General features: G+C 39.9%; 5 protein-coding genes across 5 annotated transcripts; 3 read left to right on the forward strand and 2 right to left on the reverse strand.

Moving 5' to 3' along the window:
• Positions 1-1,896: 1,896 nt before the first annotated feature.
• On the forward strand, positions 1,897-2,187 carry MONOS_10288 (uncharacterized protein; the record flags this gene model as incomplete). The annotated part of the gene is made up of 2 exons (XM_067862728.1): positions 1,897-1,959; positions 2,041-2,187. The coding sequence occupies 2 exons, from the start codon at positions 1,897-1,899 to the stop codon at positions 2,185-2,187; spliced, it is 210 nt and encodes a 69-aa protein (XP_067734025.1).
• A 5,390-nt stretch (positions 2,188-7,577) lies between these two features.
• MONOS_10287 (uncharacterized protein) lies at positions 7,578-12,235 on the forward strand. Its single transcript, XM_067862727.1, has 6 exons — positions 7,578-7,692; positions 7,755-7,775; positions 7,835-8,025; positions 8,068-8,189; positions 8,240-8,624; positions 8,735-12,235. The coding sequence occupies exons 1-6, from the start codon at positions 7,665-7,667 to the stop codon at positions 11,912-11,914; spliced, it is 3,927 nt and encodes a 1,308-aa protein (XP_067734026.1). The 5' UTR covers positions 7,578-7,664; the 3' UTR covers positions 11,915-12,235.
• On the reverse strand, positions 12,205-20,706 carry MONOS_10286 (TSET complex, TTRAY1 subunit; the record flags this gene model as incomplete). The annotated part of the gene is made up of 5 exons (XM_067862726.1): positions 12,205-15,811; positions 15,907-17,468; positions 17,610-20,181; positions 20,251-20,520; positions 20,598-20,706. 5 exons carry the CDS (start codon positions 20,704-20,706, stop codon positions 12,390-12,392), a joined length of 7,935 nt encoding a protein of 2,644 aa, XP_067734027.1. The 3' UTR covers positions 12,205-12,389.
• A 1,607-nt stretch (positions 20,707-22,313) lies between these two features.
• On the forward strand, positions 22,314-22,592 carry MONOS_10285 (uncharacterized protein; the record flags this gene model as incomplete). Its single annotated transcript, XM_067862725.1, has 1 exon — positions 22,314-22,592. One exon carries the CDS (start codon positions 22,314-22,316, stop codon positions 22,590-22,592), a length of 279 nt encoding a protein of 92 aa, XP_067734028.1.
• Positions 22,593-22,955: 363 nt separating this feature from the next.
• Positions 22,956-24,236, reverse strand: MONOS_10284 (uncharacterized protein; the record flags this gene model as incomplete). Its single annotated transcript, XM_067862724.1, has 1 exon — positions 22,956-24,236. The coding sequence occupies one exon, from the start codon at positions 24,234-24,236 to the stop codon at positions 23,262-23,264; it is 975 nt and encodes a 324-aa protein (XP_067734029.1). The 3' UTR covers positions 22,956-23,261.
• Between the last annotated feature and the right edge of the window lie 780 nt (positions 24,237-25,016).

Raw genomic sequence — 25,016 nt, forward strand, 5'->3', positions numbered from 1 at the left:
GGAATTATCTAATTTTTAAGTTCAATTTTAAAACATCTTTTATTGAAAAACAGAAAAAGAAATCGCCCGCTGAGGGGGTCGAACCCTCGACCGTTAGATTAAGAGTCTAACGCTCTACCGTACTGAGCTAAGCGGGCTTCTTGAAGACAAGAAAATTTAATTGCTATTTGTTATATTTATCAAATATTCGAAATAAAAAGATAAATAAAAATTTTATAAGAAAAAATTTTTTGAACCATTTTTTTATTATTCTGAATTTATTTTCCTGTTTTATTCAAATTTAATAGATGAATTGTGAAATAAAAAAAAATTTCAAAATTATTGGGTAATTTTGAAATAACCCAATAATTTTGAAATTGTCTATGGAAATTTTGAAATTTTTGGGGGATTTTGCAATTACTCAGGTGGCTAAATATTTTCTATGAAAAAATATATTATGCATATACATGAAGTTATTCAAGTCATATTTTCGAAAAATATTATGTTGTTTTTTATGTTATTAATTGAAGAATAAATATATTAACGAAATTATTTTCTAATTTATATAATTTTTTTAAATAAAACCTTGTAACGCTGTATTTTTTGATAAACAATGGTTAAAAAAATCACAGTAAACTGCATTCATTACGATTTCAAATATTTTTGTTGTAGAACTTCTTCAAAAAAAGAGATTAAAAGAATGGAAAATAAAAAAAAAGGTTTTAATGATGTATTTCGACAGCACAGCATCTTTATTTCAAAATATCTCAGTTCTTGCTTCAACAAAACTGCTATTTCACATCTGTTTGTCTTCAAACTTCCTGTTCAGCCTTTTTTCCTCGTTTTTCTTCATTCTTTTTTCTCGTCATTCATTTCTTCCAAAATATCAATTTCTTATTTTTCTTCGAACAGAGTTCATCATCATCGTCGTAAGTTAAAACAAAATCTCTTATGTCCACAAGTCTTTCACATTCAGAGGCTGTCTGTTCCATATTAATTCATATTCATCGTATTTTTATCTATCACGCATGTTAAGTTCGTAATAACTGCCATAAACATTTATGATAAAACACATTCAGGTTCTTATATATTTGTAAAATAGCATTTGTCTCGCTTCATTGCTGTTCTGCTCTGCAAAGAATAAATTGTCTATTTTAAATAAATTGCCCGAATCACGACTTTGGAAATGATACGGATAAAAAAATCTTCACAATCAATAGAACAATAAAAAACACATACATCAAAAATTCAATATTCCCATCGAAAATATTGTTTCTCCACAGCATTCCATCAATCTAAACGAACAACTCCAGCTTCCATTAAACAGATATCGTTTTTGTAATATCCTCCTTTTCACTGGAAATATTTCATTTAGTCAACCTGTGCTTGTTTCAGCTTCGGAATCTCACTCCGTTGACAGTTTCTGAGCATTTGGTATAACTTGATCATTTTCCATAACGAATAAGAGCCTCAAAAGAAAAGGAGCACAACTCGATGCATTGTGATTGAATGGGCATATGAAGACAATGCGGTTGTAAAAGGATGGATTTATGGTGTGGGGTGAAGGAATTACGTTTTTGGAGGAGGCAGGGTTTTGGAGGGGGAATGGAACGATAAAATGTTATTTTTTGGAGGGAGAAAGAGGTGTTTTTTCGAGGTTTAAAAGGCAAAATGGATGTTTGGGAGATGGATTGGGATGAGGTTGGGAGAGGCTATTTTTTCGATTTTTGTTAGTTGGAAGGTGCAGAGGCCGTGTTTATCGTTGGAGAAAAGGAATTTGTTGTTGAGGAGGTGGGGCGAGGAGGGAATAGAGGGGAAAAAGATGGGTGGAGTGAATGAAATATATTATCTTTGGAGGGAAGGACAAGAGTTAGACTGGAAATGGAGAGATATGGGAAAGGGATGGTTTTTTTTCAAATGCAGGGAGAGAGAGGGGGTTCATATGAGGCTGAACAAAGAGAAGAGATTTTGTGGGCTTATGTTTGATAAGAAAGGGAAGTGGGGTTGAAGGAAAAAAAAGTGAGAGAGATTTTATTATCTTTTTTTATTTTTTATTGAAAGGACAGTTTGGCCGCGCCTCTCATTTTCGGGGCAAGGGATGGAGGCCGAGGCGGAGGAAGTCGGGAAGAAGGAACATCGGGTGTAACACTTTGCATTCGAGGTGTGGAGACAGAGGTGCGACAGGGATTAAAGAAGATGAGGTGCTGACTACGAGAGGTTGTCTTGCACCAGAGACATTCAAAGAAATGAAGTACTTATTTTTTGATTAGGAGAAGGACGATGGGAGAAGAAGTTACAGTGAGTGAAGGGAAATAGATTTGAGCAAAGGGGTTGCGACATTTGGTGGAGGGGAGTTGATATTTTAGAGGAAATGGGAAAAGAAAACGAATTGGGCAAGGGATGCGAAGGGATTCTTTGGATAGAATCTTCTTATTTTTCAGTTTTTTATAGAGTGGAGTTTGTACAGTCATTCGAGTGGAAAAAGAATAGAGGATAGGGCTTCAGAAATTTTTTGGGGAGGAAGAAGTGAAGGATGGAAATTGACAGTGAAATTGAAAGCAGAGATGGCTCAAAAGAGTTTTGTTTCCTTAAGGAATAATATTTAGAGAAGAAGAAGAGGAAGAAGAAGAAGAAGCAACGAGATTTGCTTTTATCTTTGGATGATTTTGTCAATCTCATCAGCTTCACATTATGCGGATATATAACTAAAATGAAATTTTATTTTTTCTTCACTTTTTTGACATGTTTTCTTCCAGGTGTCATTTTTTTTTCTCCATGAAACATTCATATCAATGCAAAACATCAATATTTGATGCATTTTTGATTTCTTTTAGCTATTTTGATTCATTTTTGATGTTTTCTGTCAATTTTTGCAACTCAGTAATTTTAAACCATTTAAAATCGAAATTTTAAAATGCTTTGACAATTAGAAAACACATATTGTTCATGGAAACATTTCAATAATCGTATTAAACGCAAAATAATATATTTTTTTCTTTACGATTATCACATAAATACAAATAATTATATATTTCGCATTATTTGTTGTTAATTGTTCTGAAAATTGTATAAAACATATTTAATAATATTAGTGATAAATAAACTGCAATTCGTGAATATAACAATTTCTAAGAGAAAATTGAAGAACTTCCCACAATTTTTATTTAACTAAAAATTTGTTGATGAAACAAAAAATTACTACCTTATTTTCAATTTATCTGAAAAAATACAAAATTACTTGATTATATCAAAATAACATATTAAGCCTCTGCGACAAAAAAATTTTGTTGGTAATTTGTCGGTCGAGCTGAAAGGCTTATGTCGTGCAATTTTTGAATATGCGATTTTCATTTTTATTGATTTGAGTGGACTTTTGAATACAGATAATCGTGTTTTTATTTTTCATGTTTTTTTTCAATGTTAAACTTTTCTATGATTGAATTGTTTTGACTAATATGAAACAATCAGTGATAAGTGGGAAGAAACAAAGAATAATATGTTCGGATCAATTTGAAAATACATTTCCTTGATGTAATTACATTCACATTTGCAATCATGTTTGCTTAAGTACGATACACTTACAATGCAACACATTTCTGTAATTTCAACATAGAAAAGCAAGGAATTCATTCTTCTTTCCATTAAATAATAAATTGGACATTTTATTAAACTATATAATTCAAATTTCGACTATTTCTTATTGCCAGTAAATAATAATATAATAACGAAAGAGGAAATGAGCATATGAACAAACAGAAGTCAATCATTTTTGTTTTTAGAATAGATTCATTCCAAATCCCTGTCAGAAGGCGTCATTTTTATTCCTGATCATTTTATCTATTTTTACTGCAAATAAACACTATTTGGCAATATGCACACAGACTGCGGTTGAAGATTATTTTTAAAAAAACAATGCTTCTGAAGTTGATGAAGGAACAATTTAACTTTTTCAAACCAATACAAAAAAACAGAAAGAATGCATTATAGGAATTTTTTTGGCTGATGCAGATGCGGTGTTTCAGCAGGAAGAACATTAGGGACAATTCAACATCGGTGGTGCACAGATCAAGTTAAAATTTCATATTTCCATTTTTGCCATTGCTATTCCTTGTGTGGAGCAGGTACAACAGGCTTTATGATCACTTCAACCTACAAAGAGATTTTTTCTTATAACTGCTTTTCCACAACAATTCATGCGTGAAAGGAGGATATGATATTGTTCTGCAAAATTCAACTGAAAATAACATTGATTTGACCTGTTATTAAACAAGGAAAACATTGAATAGAGCAAGCACAAAAGATCAATTTATAATTGAAAAAAGCGAATGGATGAGATATAATTTTGGAAAAATTAGATAATTCTCCTCAACGAAAACAGAACTTAATTCCATTGATGCATATACAAGTGGAAGGGATGAAAGCCATCTTTGTGGCACTATCAGCATTTCACTTTCTCAATTGATACCCAATTATATTTCAGATATTGAGATTCTTGCGGGAACGATCACAGAAACCAAGACAGTGGACTTTGGTTCCAACTTTAACACAATATATGGCCAAAGCGATTATTCCAAAGCAGTGCTAATATGATTTGAAGAATCAGGTTTATCTCTTTTTTCGTTCTCGACAAATTCATTGACTGTTGGAGATCTTGCCCTATTTCATGACTCTGCATATGGAAATTATTGTGGCACGAGGCTATTTGAGATTATCAGAATAAGAGAGTTGCATATTAGCAGACTGAATATATCTGTTTGAGGTGCTCAATCTTCAGAAACAGCAGTTGTCTCAGAGCTATTAAATAATGAGAATGAAAAAAAACGACGGAATATCTTTGCATTGAAAGAAATGATTCAGTTATTTTATTATTTTTCTAAAGTTCAACGTGCGAAACATTCCGAACTTTTGAATGTTTTTAGATGGGAAAAAAAGAACAATTACAAAGCCATGGATTGCAGCTGAAGAAATGCAAACACCGTCATTCAAAGGCTCCAGGTGAAATAGATGAAAACAAAAGATTTTAAAATCGTTCAGTAGTAGGTTAGGGTTTTGATGCTGATATGTGCGCAGATCCAAAAGAAGCCAGAAGCCAAATGGAATTAGAGAAGGAAGAGATAGAAGATTTAACTGATGAAAGTGCAAAGAGCAAGCGTCAACTTGGCTCGAATCAGATATCTTCAAGAAGCAATCTCGTTGTCTTGTTGCAGAAAATATGTTATCCACAAGAATGCTGCAGACACTTCCAGTGGATCCACCGAAAGATATGCAACACTCATTCTCAGCGACTCTCACTCGTCCACAAGCTTTCATTGCCAAATACAAAGCACCCAAATCATCCCTTTCCAGTGAATCACTTTTCTCACAACAAGCATTTCATTCAGTTGAGTAATCTATTTTAGCTTTCCTGCAGCACTTCTTCCGCAATTGCATCAAATTCGACGGTCGTCTCTTTATTTTTCCTTGTACTAAAATGAAAAATTACTCATTAGAACTCCAAACATTCATCCCATCCAACGTTTCTTCACGTCATTAATTCCCTTCTCGTTCTTCACAGCCAGCTTCAATTGTATCCTCTTTCATTTCATTCAAAGGTTTTCAACAACCACAAACGCAGTGCTTTCGTCAGATATTTCGGAAGACTCACTAATCTTCTCTTTTCAATTAGTACTTCTCGTGCAGAATACCATAGAACAATCATTTTCTTTTTTTCATCTTTGATATAGTTTTTTTCAATGTTGAATTTTATTTTCTCTTTTATTCCTTTGATGATAACGCAGATTATTAGGAAAAAAACATTTCTCATATGCAATTTCCAATTTCAAAAATAATTTTGTCTGTTAGTCGTTCTAATGGGCATTACTAAAAGCACTTATCCGAGATATTCAATAGGTCACGAAGTTCGATCAGTTGACAAATGATCCAATCAAATTATGTTTATTCAATTGTTTTTCAAATTTTTAATTAAAAAATCAAATGAAAAATTTCGCAACTTCACAAACATATTCCTATCAAAAAAACCATATATTCAGTATTGGCCACAAAAATGTTTGGAGAATTCAACATAATACTTTTCAAAAACATTTCAGGAAAGAGATATGAACTAAGCATGAAATAAAAACTAAACAAGATATAATCGTATGCAGGAACGTTAAAATTAGGGAACATGAAACATTCAACAAAAATTTCATTCAATTTGACTTCAACATCTCGACTGATCTTTGTCGAACGACTGATCTTTGTCATTCTACTGATCTCGACAAAGATCTGTCGAGTTCCCTTAAAAATATTTTCATTTATCTTTTTTGCAAAATAATTTTTTCATAAAAAATAAATAAAATGATATTATGTTAATAATTGAACAATTATTAAAAGAAAATAATAATTATTTTATTCTATTTTTCATCTCAAAATTAATAATAAACTAAATAACTTTTATGTCGGTCGAATTGTCGAGAGGCTCTTGAAATGTCGGTCTGTCGCAGAGGCATATAACATATTCTTATTTCAAAATTTTACAAAAATTTCAAAATAACACGAAAATTGTGCAATTCATCTAATGATGAAACTTAAATGAACTATTAAAAACTTTGTGGTAAGTGGGAACAAAACGTACTGTTCCAAATGCTTTTAAAAACGTAAATGTTCGTTATCAAAATAAGTAATAAGTCCTTGTGGGATATTTTTACTGGTAAATTTCGTCTAATTCGAATAATAAAATAGGTGACCCATTTTTGATATTCTTAATCAACAAAACACCTGTTTTTTTATCTTTTTTGATAAATAAAACCCTATTCAATAATTTAGGTTCATATTTCAATTTATATTATACCCTAATTCACTCGCTGTGAAGACATTGAAACCAATATCCTCTCTTAAACCTAATAAAAACATTTGAGAAATAATATTATTAGGGTTTGATCATTGATTTTTTGATGAAAAAGGCGATTATTTATCACTTGAATTTTGAGTCGATAATGAATATTTCAATTTTATTGATTGCTTTATATCCATTTGGTGTTGCTTTTTTTAGAAATAAAACTTTCTTTGTGTTATTTTTTGAATAGTACGTTATGTTCCCATTCACAAACTTTGTTGTATAAAGTGCAATTGATTATTATTTATAATTAATCGGATATTTAACTTTTTTCTTATCTTTTTTTTCATTTTATTTTATATTTCTACAATGAAATTCGTTATTTTTAACATAAAAATGACTTTGAAGAATTCAAAATCAATGAAATTTAACTTTTTAATAATTTTCCTGATTCAAATTGTTTAATTGAAGAATTAATAAATTTTTCGAAAATATATAAAAAAGACAATCATTCAAAAGAAGAAAATTTTTCTTGACAATGTAATATGGATGAATGAAAAGATTGATTATGAAGAAAATTTGATTTATCGGCTTTATCCAGAATTCTCTTGATTTAAACGTTTCTACCAGATAAATTGCAAAACTGATGGGCTCTGATTGAAGTGACATTCATTATTTTTTCAAATCAAATGCTTATAATTATTTGAATTATTTTTTATTCATAATTTCTATTTTATTTTTTACACGAAACAAAAGATTTATCAAATATACCATATTTAATACTTATTTGACAAAATTTATTTAGAAGCTAAATTAAAAATAAAACAACAACGACATTATTTTATTTTCATTAAAAATCCATTGCCAATTGATGTCAAAGACTCACTCAAAGTCGAAAGGTATTTTTGCTTGAATTTATATTTTAAAGGTAACAGTTTTTTTATCATTGAATAATTACTAGGAATTCGTGTTGATCCAAGTAGTTTGCGAAAATTAAAAACATAACCTTATATTGATGTTTTTATTAATATGTATTTGAAGAGGCAATTCATTTTACGACTGCATCATCCTTAAATGATGATGAAATAATAAGAGCAACATTTCAGCAATTTGGAAAAGTAAATAATGTCGTCAACTTATCTGCTGGCTCAGAAAAAAACTATCTTCGCAAAGGATTTGTTGAATTTGATTCTAAAGATTATGTAAGACTTGCACTTTCTGCTGGAATAATTGTATGCAGTTTCTTTTTAATTTGATTTTTAAAAATGTTCCAGGTTGCAAATTATCAACATTCGCTATACAACATTTATATAAACCCACCTCGATGCAATCGATGTCTGTCATTAAAAAATCTTTCTCCATCCTTAACACTAGAAAAATTTAAAAAATGGATGAAGTATGATAAAAACATTTTTCAAAGCGAATAACATAAACCGAATTATTTAGCGATAAATATCCTCATATATGCTCTACTCTCTTAGATATTTCATTGCTTAAAGACATTCAATCAGGTAATCAAACAATTATAACTGAATTTTCCACTTCTGATGCAGCAAAAGCATTTTATGAAGTCCAGTTGCCATCCGATTTTAAAACACGAGATTTTGCACCACGATGGTTGGATGCATCTATGTGCTTTGGGAGCATTGTTTTATTAGAGTTTGACGAAATGTTAACCTTACAGAAGCGGAATATTTTCAATGCATCAATTGTAAGTCAAGCATTAGAAATTGATGGAGAATTTCCTTTTATCTATCTGGGACCAAAAATTGTTGGTGAAAAAGTATTTCAAGGATCTGCAGAATTTTCACCAACACAGAGGGGCGAAAGCGTATGAGCATATAGTTTTTTATTTTATAATTATAATTTTTCAATTATTTTTTTCTTCTTTTGTGGGATAAATGGCCCGATCCAATTTTATACGTATCATAATTGATTTAGCTTGCATTGAAGCTTTTAAGCAAATATGGCTCAACTCCTGTTGTTGTTGAATCAATCTCCATCACTCTCAAAAAACACCCTCAATCAAGCGAAACTGCTCAAAGTTCTGAGAATGCGAAGAAAGAGCAAGCAGCTCCATTCTCAATCACAGATTCAACGGGGCTATTGTCATTTCCTTCAACAATGAAACAACCATCATTTCTGTTGGATTTTCCGTCTCCATCAACCATTTCCTCTTCAAGTGATGCAATGCTTCGTAATGCTTCATTGTTAAAACAGTCACCTGAATCGCCACCTTCTATCAGCCAATCAAAAAAATCTGCACAACAAAACTTTCTTTCTGGTCAATCTACCAATCCTCCTTTAATTGAGCAGCAGATTTACCATGCGGAACAGTCTAAAGCCATTCAAGCAGCCTCAAAGCATCAGACTGACAAATGGAATCATTCTCTGCCTGAAGCGTCCAGAAACAAGATTACAGACAGTTGTAATAGCACAACGAAAAATGACAAGACACAAGCAGAACAATTTAAATCAAAAACTGCTTCATTTAATACAGAAGGTGCAATGCAGAATTTCAATCCGATGATTCCAATTGACACGCTCAATAAAAATGCTCCGCAAGCTTCACAACCTGTTTCCTCAATGCATCAACCTTCTTTTGGAAGGCAAACAACAGAGCCACCTGGTTTCCAAAATGAGACTTTTCAGCTTGATCCAGGCAGCGAGGCATTTGTGCCGCTTTCACGAAGAAGCAAACCCCTCAGACACTCTTCTGAACAAAGCAAAACTGACAACACAGTTCCACCTCTGGCTAACAATTCAACAAAGTTTTCCAGTCCAAGCTCTTTTCGCTCCTCTCTGCCAATCACACAGTCTGCTCCCTTTTTTCCGGTTGGAACGACATTGCCACCGAAAATGCTGGGGGATTCCCATAAAGATGACTCTCCAGTTCCCTCTGAAGGATTTAATCTACTCGAACCACCAATGATTAACCCCTTTCCAGCTCACACACAGACAACTTCACTACCGCAGAGTTACCCGGTTTCTTCATACAACACATATATGTCACTTGGAATGCAAACCAGCACCAGCACGAACAACACACATAACAATTCGATGCCTCACGAAGTTGCTACAGCAGAAAAACTGGCTTCGAATTCGCCAACTTCTTCTTCACAATACACCCTCGTTTCAGATCCCCAAAAGGCATCATGGGGCCAAATGCTTCCTCGTATTGATCCAGTTCAGTCTTCTCCTCAGATTGCACCAGCACCCACCGGGTCTGTCGCAACATCTGTCGCAACATCAGTTGCACCATCATATCCTTTTCAGCCTCCGCTGATTGTGAATTCGGCAGCTGGACATGCAAGCCATGAAACGTTCCACCATCCCAGCGTCTCCAACTTGCCTTCTGTCACAGTCGGCAATAGCACAGATCGAGACAAGCTTCTTAAATCCACCCTTTACCCAGCAACTCAAACCTTTTTCGGTCCTCAAATCATGTCTGGTACTTCTCCTTACAATACTTCGTTTTCTTCCCCGTCTCCTTCTCCTTATGCCAACCAGAATTTCTCGCTTTTCCCAGCAAGCCACACCGATCAGCGTGAGACGTCGCCTGCCCTTCAGTCATATTCCACATTCGGCAGCTTCCAATCGTCACCCTATCTTTCATCCTCCACTTCGATCGCGACAGCCCCGCTTCTCTTCTCCTGCTCGCCTGCTCTGTCGGTCCAGCCCCCTCAAAATTCTTCTCAGCCAACCCAGTTATCATCCGCAGCTTCTCCTCAGATCGTCCCTGCGTCTTCTCCCGGACTGTATCCAACTTTTATCTCTTCGCCTTATTTGGGCGACTCCATCGGCTCGACGTTGGGGACGCACTTTCCTGTGGCTCAGTCACCTTTCAACTGCTCTCCGTGCAACAACCCCCCTTTGCAACTGACTGCTTCCACACAAACTCATCCTTTTGCAAATGAAAACAGCATAAGAAATACGTTTACTGTTAATATGAAAAGACAAGCCAAGCCATTTCCTCTGTCTCTGCCGGGATCAAAATCTTCAAACAACGATGGATCCAATCACGGATTCACAGCAATATCATTGTTTTCACGCAGCTCTTCTTCGGTGTCTTCCACTGAGTCTTCTTATTCTGCCTCGTTTGATTCAACCACGGTGCATTCTCACTCGGCTCCTGACTCAAAAAACGGCAAAAAGGCAAACAAGTCGTATTTTGACGGATCGACAGCCCATTCTTCCACCAGCTCAATCGACTTCTCCACTTCTGAGTCCGACTCCAGCTCTCTGCTGTCTCTCCACTCTTCTGACAGGTCCCACAACAGCAAGCACAAACGCTCATCGTCTCTGTCTGAGTCATCAACAGCATCTGCACCATCATCCACGAGGGCAGATGGAGCAATGTCACATTCACCCAGCCAGGAGTCACTGGATGAGATGACAGCGTCGAGCCGAGGCTCCACAAGCCAGTCGAGCACGCACAGCTCGGAGACACAGGAAAACAACGGAAGCAACTATGAAGTGAGAAGAGATTATCAGAACAGCACTGAAGGTAAAGGCAAAGGCAAAGGCAAAAGCAAAGTCAAAGTAAATGGAACCCACAAACGGAACTCAGTTCCAAGGGAGTCTTTGCTTTCTCAGGACACATTTTCGTCCACGCCGGAGCATCTGTCCTCGTCTGTTACATCCTCTCTGAAGATCTCTACACTCCACAGTGCAACGCACACAGCTAGCAACTCCCCTTTCCATCGGTCGATCTCATTCGTGTCGGAAATCGCGCGGTTGGGAGAAAGACACAGCAAAAACCAAACAGCCACCTCGTCCAGCTTGTCCAATGCATCGCAGATCCACCGCTCGTCTTCGAACTCAACGTCTGTGTCGATGTCTTCTACGAACTCGAACTTCTCAACCTCGAGTTTGTTTATCCCGGACTTCATACCCTCGGAAATCCACTCCATTCAGCAGCAAGAGATGCACAGCTACGGCTTTGCTTCAGACAACCTGTGCTCTCCGATGCACTCGCCATCACGCATACCAATTACGATGGTTGACTCATACGACGATGGAGCTACTTCGGTTTCTTCTTCGATGTCGTCTTCGCTGCACGAAAGCGTCTCAAGCAATCACAATGCAGAACCAGCCATTACTTGGAACACGCAGTGTTAATGGCCAAGTGTTTATTTTTTCTTTTTTTTGCTATTCTCAATATTTATTAAATTGTGATTCACTCTAGTGATTGAGAGAATGCTGTATTTGTAATATTCATTATATTCTTTTGGGTTTTAGTATTTATGATGTTTTCTGTCTCATGTTGTGAGATTTTTTATCTTATTTTTATGTTTTGAGTATATTTTTTATGTATTTGGTTATTTTTTACTTTTTATTTGCTTTTATTTTCTACACTTTTGTTTTCTATTTTCGTTGGGTTTGCTTACCCCCGAATCGTGCATATCTGTACATGAAAGAAAAGCTTGTTTTTATTCATAACTTCAGCTATCAGTATTTTTATTGCGAAAGATGGCTTTGATTCCAAACAGTCATAAATAAAATGAAATAAAATAAAATAAAATATATAAAAAACAATAAAATAAAATAAATCGAGTAACAAATCGAAAAGCTAATAAATAAGAAGCAACTCTGTTTATTGAGTCTCCTTTACATTATCGCTGCTGCTTTTAGTTGGCTGAGAGAAGAAGAATGAGCCTTCAGATGAGGGAGCATCTGCTTTTTTAGTTGAAGATGAAGCAGCATCAGAAGCTGAATTCGTGCCAAAGAAGAAGAAACCTTCGCTTGGATTCTGTCCAGTTGCAATTGGTGCTGGAGAAGGTGATTGTGAAGATGCAGAAGGCTTTGATGAATCCGATGATGATGATGATGACGAAGATGACGAAGATGATGTTGTTGTTGGAGCTTGCTCGTCTTTCGAGGCCGAAGAAGCAGAAGAAGCAGAGGAAGAGGAAGATTGTGCTGTGGGTGAAGTGAAGAAAAACCCAAACGATCCGGCTGGAGCTGAGGCATTTGAGGAAGCAGTTGATTGAGAGGCTGAAGAAGGTGCTGTTGAAGAGGAGTTATCTGAAGGAAAGGCGAAAGATGGAGTATGCGAATGAGAGGGAGTTGCAACTGCAGAAGAATTTGGAGATGAGAAAAATGAGCCTTCAAAAGATGAAGTTGATGTCTGAGAAGAAGAAGAAGAAGAAGAGGCAGTTGTTTTGCTTGCAGATGATGCAGCATTTGAAGGAGTTGCAGTTGAAGAGAAAAACGAGGAAGACCCACCGAAAAACGATTGGGCTGCTGGGGCTGGCGATGCATTAGCAGATGATCCTTTTGGGGGCGTGCTTTGCTTTGTTCCAGTTGCATCCTTTTTCAATGCGTCTTTTGTGCTTGCTGCTTTTCCCGCTGTTCTAGTATTTACTACGCTTTCTTCCTCAATATCTTCAATTTCTTCTCCATAATCTCCGTCTTCCTCATCTTCATCTTCATCGTCATCATCAAGCGAAATCATAAAGCCACCAGAGCTTGGCTTGCTCTTCTCCTGTTTCTTTTCAATGCTCTTCTGCCCATTCCCTCCTTCTTCACCTGTTCCTTCCTCTTTTTTCTTTTCTCCTGCATCTCCTTCTTCGTTCTCGTCCTCCTCGTCGTCTTCTTTCTCTTCGTCGCTGTCGTCCAAGCTGATGCTCAGCGGCTGCGGATCCACCGGCTTCACTTCCTCTCTCGCTTTGATTTTGAAAACCAGCTGCTTCTTCTTCTGCTGCTTCTCGGCTTCTTCCTCCGTCTCTTCCCACAGCGGCGCTATCAGCCCTGCAATCGACCCAAATCCGCTTTTCGGCTGCTCTTTCTCGTCTGCTGCAGAACTTGACGATGAATCTGCAGAAGAAGAAGAGCTGGATGCTTCGGCTTTCAGTTCACTTTCATTCGAATCGAAGCTCCGTGTCTTCTCTGCCGTGTCAAACTCCCTCAAATCCATTGCGTCTTCCGCTGTTTCTTCGTCAATGGCATTCGACGCGTCTTGTGTGAAGATAGAAAGAGGCAGTCCAAGCGCATCAATCGCCTTCACCTGTGTGAGTGTGATGTCTTCCCCAGTGACGCTGTCTGCCAATGGCTCTTCCATCAGAAGCGCCGAGAGCTGCTCGTCTTCGCCTGGAATTTCGCTTCCCGTTGCCTCACTCGAAGAAACTGAGGAGGAATTAAAAAGCGATTCCCAGCTGTTTATGGCTGTTTGGGATGAAGTTGATTCTGCTGTCTTCTTTTCTTCGCTTTTAGCTTCCTCATCGCGTTTGTCCACCAGTTCCAGTAGAGTGTCGTGGTAGTTCCCATCAAAATCAACAGACCACAAATCTGTCTCATCTTTCTCATCTTTCCCATTTTCATTACTCATTTTCTTTCCGCTTTTGCTCTTTCCGTCTCCCTTTTCTTTGTCTGTCTCCTTTTTCCTGCGTGCATCTGACGCCTTCATCAAAGTACTATTCACAAGAACTGTGCCTGGGTGTGGTGGAATAATAGAATACAAGTCATACAGTCTTGGATTGAGTGCTGGAGGAAGTGTTGGCTCTTTCAAGCTTCCTCCGGCTTTTCCAGCAAGTTTCGCTTTCTTCTTTGCAAATGCTTCTTTCAGTTGCTTCACTTGCTCCTCTCTATCTTGATCGTCTGCTGCAAATGCTCGCGTTTTCTTTCCAGAGCACACAAAAGTAATCAGATTGTAACGTTGTGGTTGAGCACTCGGCAAAGCATCTTCGCCTTCTTTTGCTTTTGACTGTTCAACACTTTCCTGTGGTTTTTTGGTTGCATCTGTTTCTTCTTCAATCTTCTCTATTTTCAGAGTACTTCTCTCTTTCTCATCCAGACAAGCTGCGTCTCCGTCGTTTCCTGCCATCGAAGAAAAAAGCGCACGAGGAAGTGGGAACAGCGGAGGTGTGCCCCATTCATATGGAACCTCTGCTGTGTCGTCTTCACTGAGCATCTTCACATACTGCAGAACATGCTCAGCTGCTTCTATTTCTGACAATACGCCAGGTAGCCGCTTCGACTCCAGTAAACGTCTGGCTTTTTTCTTCTCTCCTTCTTTCTTCAGCAGCTTCGCTTCCTTTTGCAGCGCCTTCTCCTTCTCTATCATCCGAAGCTGAAACGGAGTGTATTCCTTCTCTTCCTCCTCTTTCTTCGTGTGCAAGCGCTTGCACACCCTCAGAATCTGCTTGTCGTTCATTAACAGCGCAAACTGCACCGCCTGCTTTCTGTTCCCCCTCAAAAGAGCCTCTAAGCATCCACGCACAAGAAGTGCAAACACTCCCGTCTGCCGCAGAAGAATACGCACTTTCGCAGACACGTCACTCGGATAGAACGAAGAACTGGCTGAAGAGCAGCAAGCAACTGATGTGTTTTCGTTGTTCGAAGAAGAAGACGAAGAAGACGATGGTGATGATGACTCTATTTGTGTGTTTAGAGATCCCTTCTCTCTGAGTGTGATCGCTGTGGATATCTCATCAACTGTGTGTGATGCTTCGAGGAGTGCTCCGTCGATGTCACCCACAGACAGCATAATCAACATTGACAGCAAAGGAGAAGAATCTGGCAGCGACGCAAACAAACCACGTGGTGTGGACAGAAGTGGAGAAGGAAGCTCTTTTGAAGCAAATGGATGGCTGAAGCTGAAGTTGCAGCTGAACTGCGATGAAGAGGCAGAGTTTGAGGTCAAGACAGACAGCGCAGTGCTTGTTGGCAGCTGTTCAGAGGAAGCTTGATTGTTATCCACAATTTTTGGGAGAGAGCCATCGAGTGCCAGTGCCTTTAGAAGATAATAAGCCAGCGATGTCTGTTTGAGTGCAAAGAGAGTGCGGAAGATGTCAAACGGAAGCGAAGACGGAGGAAAGAGGGAGACAGCTCTGTCGAGGCTCTGAAGCAGCACTGGATATGACAAGTAGCCAGGCACAAGTCCGATCAGCCCAGCGATCAGAGGGACAAACAGAGAGAATGACATCGCATGGACAGATGGTGCTGGGATCTCAAACAGTGGATGGGGAGATGGATTGGATGTGAATATCACTCTGTCAGGAAGGATCGCATACAACGCTGAAATACAACATCAAATAGAATTTCAATTAAAAAGAAGAAGAAAAAAAAATTGATTTTGAAATAATAGGAAAAAAGTGATAAATTGATCATACTTGACCGAGGCTTTGGTAGCGGAAGGCAGAAAGCTGGCTGTATCTTGCTATTCGCAGTGGCGTAATAGAGTTGTGTGAGAGTTGTGTAGAAGAGTGTTCCGCCGATCCACAAGGCCGATGTGAAGAACGGGGCGGATGGATGAAGCGTCTGAATGTGGTGTGAATGGGCAGAGCGCTCGATCTGATGGAGCACATTCAGACACTCATCCACAATCAGAATGCGAAGAGTCGTCACAACAGCACCCAAGTGCCGTGCGGGAGAAGAATGCGAAATTGAGACTGGGACAAAGGATTCTGGGTGCGAATGCTCTGATGTCTGCTTCTGTGCAAACGTCACACTCTTTTTGGCTCCTTTTGATTTTGGCTCATCTCCATTGGGAAGAGCTACTGAATGAGCATGCTTTTGTGACTGATCGACAGAAGTAGTTTGATCGAGCTGTTGTTGCTGTGATTGCGTTTGTGATTGTGGTGTCGAGAAAGCAGAGAGTGTGCTGAAAGCAGAGGAAGAGAAGAACGAATTAGCAGATTTTGGATCTGGCGTTGTCTGCGTTGTCGACGGATTCTGAGTGAAGAAGAACCCTGTTTGATTCGCACCTGCAGAAAACGGTGCATTTTGTGCTGGCTGTGAAGAAGAAGAAGAGAAAGTGAAGGCAGCAGGAGACGCACTGCCTGATATTGCCTGTTGGCCAGGTGAAGCATTTGAGCTCTGAGGAAGCGATGCAGAAGAGAAGAAGCTGGAAGCAGTGGTAGTTGCCAATGGTGGTGTTGAAGAGACTGAGGGCGATGGGAAGGGAGAAGGCGAGCGAAACGGAGAAGTCGGATAGGAAGGAGAAGGAGAAGGAGAAGGCGATGGAGATGGTGAAACAGAAAAGGAAGGCATTGGAGATTGTGCTGGATACAAGAAGAAAGCAGGAGACTGGGAAGGGGTTGTGGCATCTGAATCTTCAGAAGCGAATGTCGAAGGTGTGACAACCTGTGGCGGAGGGGATGGGCAGAGCGAAAAGACGTTGCTGCTCCAATCCATCGGAGACGGTGCAGTTTCATCAGCAGCGCCGACACTCGATGCAGAAGACGGAGCGAAGGGACCAGGTGATCGCACATTCGGCGGGACAGCCGTTGGTCTGACAGCGATGAGGGCGTGTGGGGTGCGCGGGGAAAGAGAAGGAGAAGAATGAGGCTGAGGAGAAGTGGAGGGCATTGGAGACATCCTTCCTCCTGAATGCTCTGCCTGTGATGACGATGAGCCAGATGCAGCTGATGGCGATAGGCGCTGAGGCGAAAGAGAAGGCGACAAGGTTCTTCTGTGTTTTTTCGACTGTGGTGTTTTTGGTTCCTTGAAGGATTCTCCTTTGTTCTTCATCTTCACAGCACGGGAGCCAGATTCGAACCAGGAAATCGACGGGTCAAAGGGAATGGAGGTCCACTCGATGAACAGCGGAATTTCGTCGCGCTCCAAATAGATTATTCCGTCATTCAGCTCTTCGTTGGCTGCTGCTGTGCTTGAAGAGGAGGAAAAGCCATCTCGACTCTCCGCATTGCGATATCCCTGCAGCATCGGAGAACTGAAAAGAAGAATATAACGTACAAATAAATTACAATAATATTAAAAAACAATTGTTTCGAAAAAATTTGAATCAAAAGAATAGAATTATTATGTAAAAAAGCAACTGAACACAATTCCACTCAATGCATTTCATGCATACTTAGTCTTCTCATTCCTCAGCGAAGCGCCGACACCAGCGCCGTTGAATCCCGATGCAGCGAGCGAAGGTGTCTTGATCTGCTTCTCTCTTTCCTGTGCGAAGTCTCCGTTGGGGGGCAGAAAGTCTTCGGCGTTTTTGAAGACAACCGAGCTCATCGGAATGCGGCTCATGCACTCTGCCTCGCGCTGCTGCTGCGCATCGTCAAACTTGTCGCCTTCTTCTTTGTCTTTCTTGTCTGCTTTCTTGTTCTTTTTCCCTTTGCCCTCGCCGTCGTCTTTGTCTTTCCCTTTGTTCTTTTCTTTATCCTTTTCTTTATCCTTATCCTTATCCTTCTTGTCTTTGTGTTGCTTCTTGTGCTTCTTCTTCCCCAGCCACTTTCTTGCACCGCGTGAGAGCACAAGTCTGTTCCCATTCATCAGCTGATAATACACCACACACGAGCGGCACGCCATTGGTGTTGCAAACACTCTGTCTGCAGGCAGCGACAGCTGCTCTGTCCAAAGCGGAGGAGTGTTGCCCAGTTGAGAGGAAGAGGAGGATGCAGATGATGATGAAGATGATGAGGAAGAGGAGGAAGAAGAGCCGGCTGAACGCAATCCAGCTCCTTTTTTCCCTTTGTCCTTCTCTTTCGGGTCAGCCGAAGGGATTTTCTGCTTTGCCAGTTGGAAGTCCTTCGCAGATAAAGCGAGGAGAGACACAGCATCTCCATCCTTTGACAGCACCAGAATCGACGAGTCGTGTGCAGGCCCCACAAAAACTGCGTCGCGGCACTTCTTTGGCGGGATCAGCACCGTCGACTTTGAGTTGGCAAAGATCTCTTCGTCGCCTATTTCCAGCGAGTCGTCCCCGCCCAGCTCGCTTCCAGTGCTCGGAGCAACAACCGCAAAGAACTGGTTCGTCTCCCAGCTGAACACATTCTGCGTGCCCACTGACTCCATCACCACCAGCACACCCGCATGGAACGGCGAGCTGCTCATCCGCAGTGGGCGCAGGCGCTGCGGGTTCTCAGACGAAGGCGACTGTGCAGCTGAGGAGAAGCTGGCGTGCGATGAGGGAGAAGAAGAAGACGACGACGACGAAGAAGACGGAAAGCCCTGTGAACTTGCAGTTGGCTGGCGTTTCTGCGGGGTCGTTGGCGGGGCAGGGGCAGGCTTTTGGGCAGCGCCAGAAGGAGAAAGCGCCCTGCTGCCGAACTTCGACTGCTTCGGCGCAGCAAGCGCAGTGCTCGCGTCCTTCGGGTGGACAGACACCAGCGGAGCGAGCGTGTCTGTGCCAACGACGCCGAAGGAGCGGAGGACTAAGCGGCCGAACATCCCAGCAGCGGGGATAAACAGAAGGGAGGAGGGAAGTATGAATGTTGGCAGCTTGCTGATTGTGCTCACAGGCGAAGAAGAAGAAGAAGAAGAAGAATTAGATGGGGACGCTCTTGACAACGCATTGCCAGATGTGCCTGTTTTTGCGTGTTTCTCTGTTTTGTCTGCTGATTGGATTGGGAAGTACTGCATTTCCTCTGCTTCTCCCAGCGAGCTTGCAGAATTTCCATCAGAAGAAGGCGCAGCAAGCATTTTCAGTCTACCCTGGGAAGGAAGCGCAGTTGGCGTCAGATAGAAATTGTGTGGAAGGCGAAGAGGCAAAGAAAGAGGCAGGGTGGATGCAGCGCTTGGGTGGCTGAGGGTGTAGATGGTGTTCATAGACTTTGTCGGGAGTAGGAGATAATTCGACAGTGGATGGAACACAACTGGCTCAAAGGGATAAATACCTCCGCGTTCTCCGCGAGCCATCAAAGAAGAAGAAGAAGAAGACGATGATGAAGAAGACTCAGACTGCAGAGTCGGGCGATAGAAATCAGCTGGGATTCTGAAGGGGATAAGGATGTCGCTCTTGATGATGCCGCGGTACTCCTCTTTTGGCACAGGCGGGGGAAGCAGCGCACCGTCGGTGTCTCGCAGGTCTGTCGGCGCAGAGTATCCCCAGTGCCTGCACGTTCCGTCATCCTCCACGGTGATCAGCGAGCAAGTCGATGAGGAAGGGCCGAATGTCACATAGGCAATCCCGTTCCCACCAGGCCTTTCGCTTCCGCCTGCCCCGCCTTCTCCTGAACCTGTTCCTGATCCGTGCGAATGGCTGTGCACAGGCGAAAGCTGCTTTCCGCCCCAAAATTGAGGGTTGGTTGGATCAGAGATGTTGAAGCATGACAAGTGCCCACGAGCATCTCCCACTGCAAGAAGATCGCTCACTCCGTGACGTCCAACATCAAATGCTCTAAAGGTCATTCCCTGATTTCCACTGATGGACGATTCTCGCTCCACTCCATTCGAAATTGCGCAAGTACGTAAGCACACTCTGCTTTTAATGTCAGAACTAGATGACCCGACATAATCGTCAAATGCATTTATCAACGAATATGCTTCTCCATCCCATAAACGGACCAGTCCGTCCAATGAAGTTGTTGCTATTAATGATTTTGATGGATGGAAACACCCACTTGTAACCTCTTTTTCATGCTTTAGAGTGTTCTTAACAGGTTTTTGTTCGTATCCAACCCATTTTCCTTCTGGCATCATATCCACAACTATAAATTATAAAATTAGAACAAAGCAAACAAAGACAATAACGATAACAAAAGAATATGGAGTCAAACCTGTCAAACGATTTGAGCCAGCAAAACATATGAGAACTTTTGGAACATGAGGATCACATGTGATAAAAGAAACTTTAGGACGCTTTTCATCTTTATATATGCTACAAGAACTTATGGTCTGAAAGCTTGTTCCCCATGATCCCAAGCATTCAAGTTTTCCTTCTTCATAATAAAGAACAAATGAATTGAACTTCGAACAAACAAAAATGTGCGAAGGAGCTGACGATATAAAATGTTGAGAAATAACTAATCCCGTAAGAATATCAAGTTCTGATTTCGAAAAAAAAAGCACAATTGATTACAGAAAATGTGACTAAAAATTCAAATATCACAAAAATGCTCCAAACCAGCAAGAAAAGATTCGCTTGACACAAAAACCGTATTTTTATTCGAGTTAAATGATACGCATGACTTTGTTGTTGTTGCAGGGAGCGAATGATGCTCCACAACTTGCATATTTATAATGTGATGGGAAAGATCAATTACAGGAAATGTATTTCAGTTGATGAACATTTCACATATTGCACAATTTTCAGAGAATAGCTTCCAACTTAAATAAGTAAATAAAAAAGTTCATTTGAAAATATGATAGAAATGAATTAATACAAAAAATGATTATTTGTATAATTTACATTTTCTTTGCATTAAAAGTGTGTTTCTTTTTTATTCATCACAGCATGTGATGTTGTTTTAATATTTTTTTGTGATGAAAAGGCTTTTTGAGAAGCATTGATTGTTGAGATTTAGAGAAAATATGAAGAAGAAATTCAGTTGTCGCTTGATGGTGCTAGAAGGAAATGAAGACAGAGTTATTCATGGAATAGGATAAAAAGTTTATTATTACAGACAACGAAATGAATGAAATCAAAAAGAATAAAAGAAGAAGAATCATTTAATACTTCAACAACGATAAAAAAAACAAAAATGGAAATAAAGAATTAAAAAAACAGTTAATTTTGCTTTTTATTGTCAATCGCAATTTCTTTGTCTTGTATTTCTACTTTTTTAAATATCTTCGTTCAGTCGTCTTTTCACTAAATTTGAGTCAAAGTTCGAATCAGAAAATTTTTTCCCCATTCATTGACACATTCAGCGTTCAGTCTTTTCTTCTTTCAATTTTTTTGTAAGTTTAGACAATTGACATCACAAACTTACCATCATTTTCTTTATGTCTTTAACATTCGTTCTCCACATTTGCTGCAGCTTCAATAAATAAAATAAAAAAAAATTGTGGCAATAATGCAATTATCAATTTTCATTTCCACAGAAAAGCAAACCATGCGTTCACAATTTGTGAGACAGATTTCGTCCTGACTCATCTTGTTTTATGAATTTGAGATTTGGATCAAACAATAACAACATGCCTTGTGGTCTTTTCATCATCTTTTATAAAAAATTAACAAACAGTTCAGAAATACTCTTCTCTGATAATTCCTTGCAAGCCAAATTTTCACTTTTTTTTAAAGAAAATGTAAAGCACTTCTAATGGAACTGCGTTAATCTTTGTACAATTGATAGATGCAATTTGAAATGATTTCTGACATATGAAAATGAAAAAGAAGGCATTCATTTGTTTGGACAGTTCCTCTTTTAGGAAAATGAAGGAAGATTCTTTTCAGAATAATATTAGACGCTAATTCTTCTTCAACATTGAGTTTCTGTTTGATGATTAATTTACATAATTCGAAAGCACAACTGTTTTCCAATTGATTCAAGCTGATTCATATTCAATTGTGTGAATGAAATATTTGAAGCAAGGAGCAGACGTAAGATGCTATATATTGCTTGCCTCTTCAAAATCATCTTCAACAACAGGAACATCGTTATTCAACTTGACAGAAATATCTAATCAGTTGCACCTTATTGTTTCTTCAACAGTTCATTCTTCCATAAACTCTGCTTTTAAAGCCGACAACCGCGTCGAATTAAAACTTTCATTTAATAATGGAAGGCAGCCACATAACTTCTTATTCTTATTTTATCCATGAAACATTCTTAATTTTAAACTTTTCACAACATATTTATCAGTACATATTAAAAATGCATTTTTAATCATTTTGTTAATGTTTTTCTCCAGCACCAGCAGGAGCGGCAAGTGGAGCAAAGAAGAAGGACAAGGCAGCGCCTTTGGTGGTGGAGGTGGGGAAATGGAAGGCTGTGGTGAAGCAGGAGGAAGTGAAGCCGCTGCCGAACTGGACAGTGCAGCTGAAGTGTGTGTCGCTGCGATCGTGGCAGCCGGTGGTGGGGTACTTCGAGAAGCATGGGTTTGTGCAGCTGGATCTGTGATTGCAGCACAAAAGAGGGGAAAAATGAAGGAGGAAAGGCAGCAGATGTCCTTTTGAGAGTTTGAGAGTTGTTGGCTGACGAAGGGGCATGACTGGCCATAATTGCTTCGAATATTCATGTTTCTGCATTCATTCGTTGCTCTGTTGTTTCTCTCAGTACTTTTCTTTCTTTATTTATTTATTTAATTTTTTTTTTTATTCATCAATTATCAAACATAGTCATTATATATGCAAAGAAAGCAGACAAGAAGGCATGGGAAAAAATAAAGTTCTTTGAAATCATTGTTTCATCAAAACTCTTTCGTTTTTTGTTTTGATTGTTCAGAATTGTGAAAAGATGCCAATGCTTTTATCGGAATGTTGTTGTGTACTATCTGTGGCCCAAACGAACAAATTCAATGCCTTTCTCCCCACATCTCCAAATTGTTGAAACTGTTTGAAATGACAACTCTCTTCAAAACAAAAAACAAAAAGTGAAATAAAAAGATAAAAAGAAAACAGAGGGAAAACAGAAGCTTTCCATCTTTACCCATTGCAACACACCCAACAACCAAAAACAGGTGAAAGGCATCTGACTCTCTCAATGAAAGAGCCAATACCCCACAAAAACAAGCAAACAAAAAACATTCAAAGCTCAAATGCTTCTGTTTTCTTCTCTTCCCATCCAATCCCAAATGGTATCTTCACAAGCCCCACAAACACAAACACCAACCCCTCAAACACTTTTCATCTCTCGCTCATCAAGCTCCAACTCCCATTCCCACTCCCATTGTTTGTTCCATTTGTGTCTTCCTCAACATCCACAGCATCCGACGCAGTCATGACTAAACCTCCTGCCGGAAACCGCTGGATAAACTCTCGCTTCAGCCCAGCCAGAGTGGGCCGTTGTTCCGGAACTGCTGAAAGGCACTGGCCAACCACTGTGCTCAGACTTCCCGTGCTCTTCACATCCTTCCTCGGTCTCTCCCCATTCACAATCTTCTGCCCCGCCACCTCTGCCTCATACTCCCCAAACGGGATCTCCAGCGTCAAGCACTCCCACAGCATCATCCCAATCGAGAATGCCACCGACTCCTTCGTTGCTCCCATGTTTTTGTTGATCAACAATTCTGGCGCCTTCCACCTCAAGCACTCCTTCCTGTTGTCTTCACAATCCTCAAACGCTGATGAGGGAAGGGAGTCATCATCATCATCACTTGCAGATGTCACAACTGTTGTTGATGAGATCGATGATGAAGTGTCTGAGTCTGATGAGCAGTCAGGGTGCATGGCTATGGTGATCACCATATGCTCCGAGAACAGAACAATGTGCGGACTCAGATTGTCCAGTGACTGAAGCGGAACTTCCATTTCGTTGAAAGAGTGGAGCGATCCATTTGCCACCCAGAACAGGATCTGGGCAGCTGTCTGCTCTCTTTGTTGAAGACTTCCAATCGCCATCTCTTTCTTCTCATTCCTCCCATGAAGCAGCATGAACAGCGAATCTCGCAGGTCCACAATCAGCTTCTCATGAGGTGATGAGCATGCCATTGCATCCACCAGATTAGACATAGATGAAGTGGTTGGGCACATATCCTCCCCTCGAACAAATGTGGATTCTGTATCTGAAGTGTCTGTTGTTGAAGTGGATGAGATAGAAGGTGAAGGAGATCTCTTTCTCACCTCTTCCTCTTCCTCCTTCTCATCAACCTTCTCCAGCATCCATTTGGGAATCTTGTCTGAGTCTTGGCCAAGAATGTATTCAGTGGAGCCACTCTCAGACAGAAGATGCTCTGATGACTCCGAGTGTCCCAAGCTTTTCTCATACACCCTCTTCTTGATCCTCTCTTCATTCTTCTTCTCTACCTCCTTCTCTCCTCTCCTCCACTGCTCCTCAGGCGACATCTCCATCGTCACCATCTCAATCAGCTTCGGATCCTTCTTCACTGTGTCTTCCACAATCACTTCCAATTCCTCTGCTCTTCTCTTTTGCTTTCTCCATCGAATAATAGATATGATCAATGCTATTAGAAGAATTGCCACAATTACAACACACACAATCAACACCCATGTAAATTTTCCTTCTTTCCCACCTTCAACAATTCTATCTTCTCCATCAACCTTGGGCTCACTTTTATTTTTGACGATGAACGACTCTGTCGATGAAGGAGACTCTGCATTTCCAAAGAGGATGCACACTTTCACTTCTGTCTGCGCTGATGCTCCCGAAACAACAGACAACGGAATCTTCCCCACAGCTTCATCCTCGCTCACATGCCCCGCCTCCTCAAATTCGAAACACTCAATTTGCTCAACATCTTCAACAACAACCACAACCCTGAACGACAGGTTGCACGGAATAAGGAGTGACCCCACAAATCTCACTCTCGCCTCTGACACATTTTCTGCTTCTGATGATTCTTCCACTCTCACCTCTCTCAGCGTGGGGATGAAGAACGAAGAGCCTCTGTCTTCTGTGATCCCCTTCACATTGCACCCTTC

Source organism: Monocercomonoides exilis (assembly GCF_001643675.1).
Source record: "Monocercomonoides exilis strain PA203 chromosome Unknown scaffold6-2077815, whole genome shotgun sequence".
Taxonomy (NCBI): Eukaryota; Preaxostyla; order Oxymonadida; family Polymastigidae; genus Monocercomonoides; species Monocercomonoides exilis.

What these genes read in the sequence shown, in the direction of transcription:
- MONOS_10287 (XM_067862727.1), top strand. Translation starts at nt 7,665, where the DNA reads ATGTCAAAGACTCACTCAAAGTCGAAAG. An exon ending in GACTCACTCAAAGTCGAAAG is followed by an intron (nt 7,693 to 7,754) that starts GTATTTTTGCTT and finishes AATAATTACTAG; the next exon opens with GAATTCGTGTTGATCCAAGT. An exon ending in AATTCGTGTTGATCCAAGTA is followed by an intron (nt 7,776 to 7,834) that starts GTTTGCGAAAAT and finishes ATGTATTTGAAG; the next exon opens with AGGCAATTCATTTTACGACT.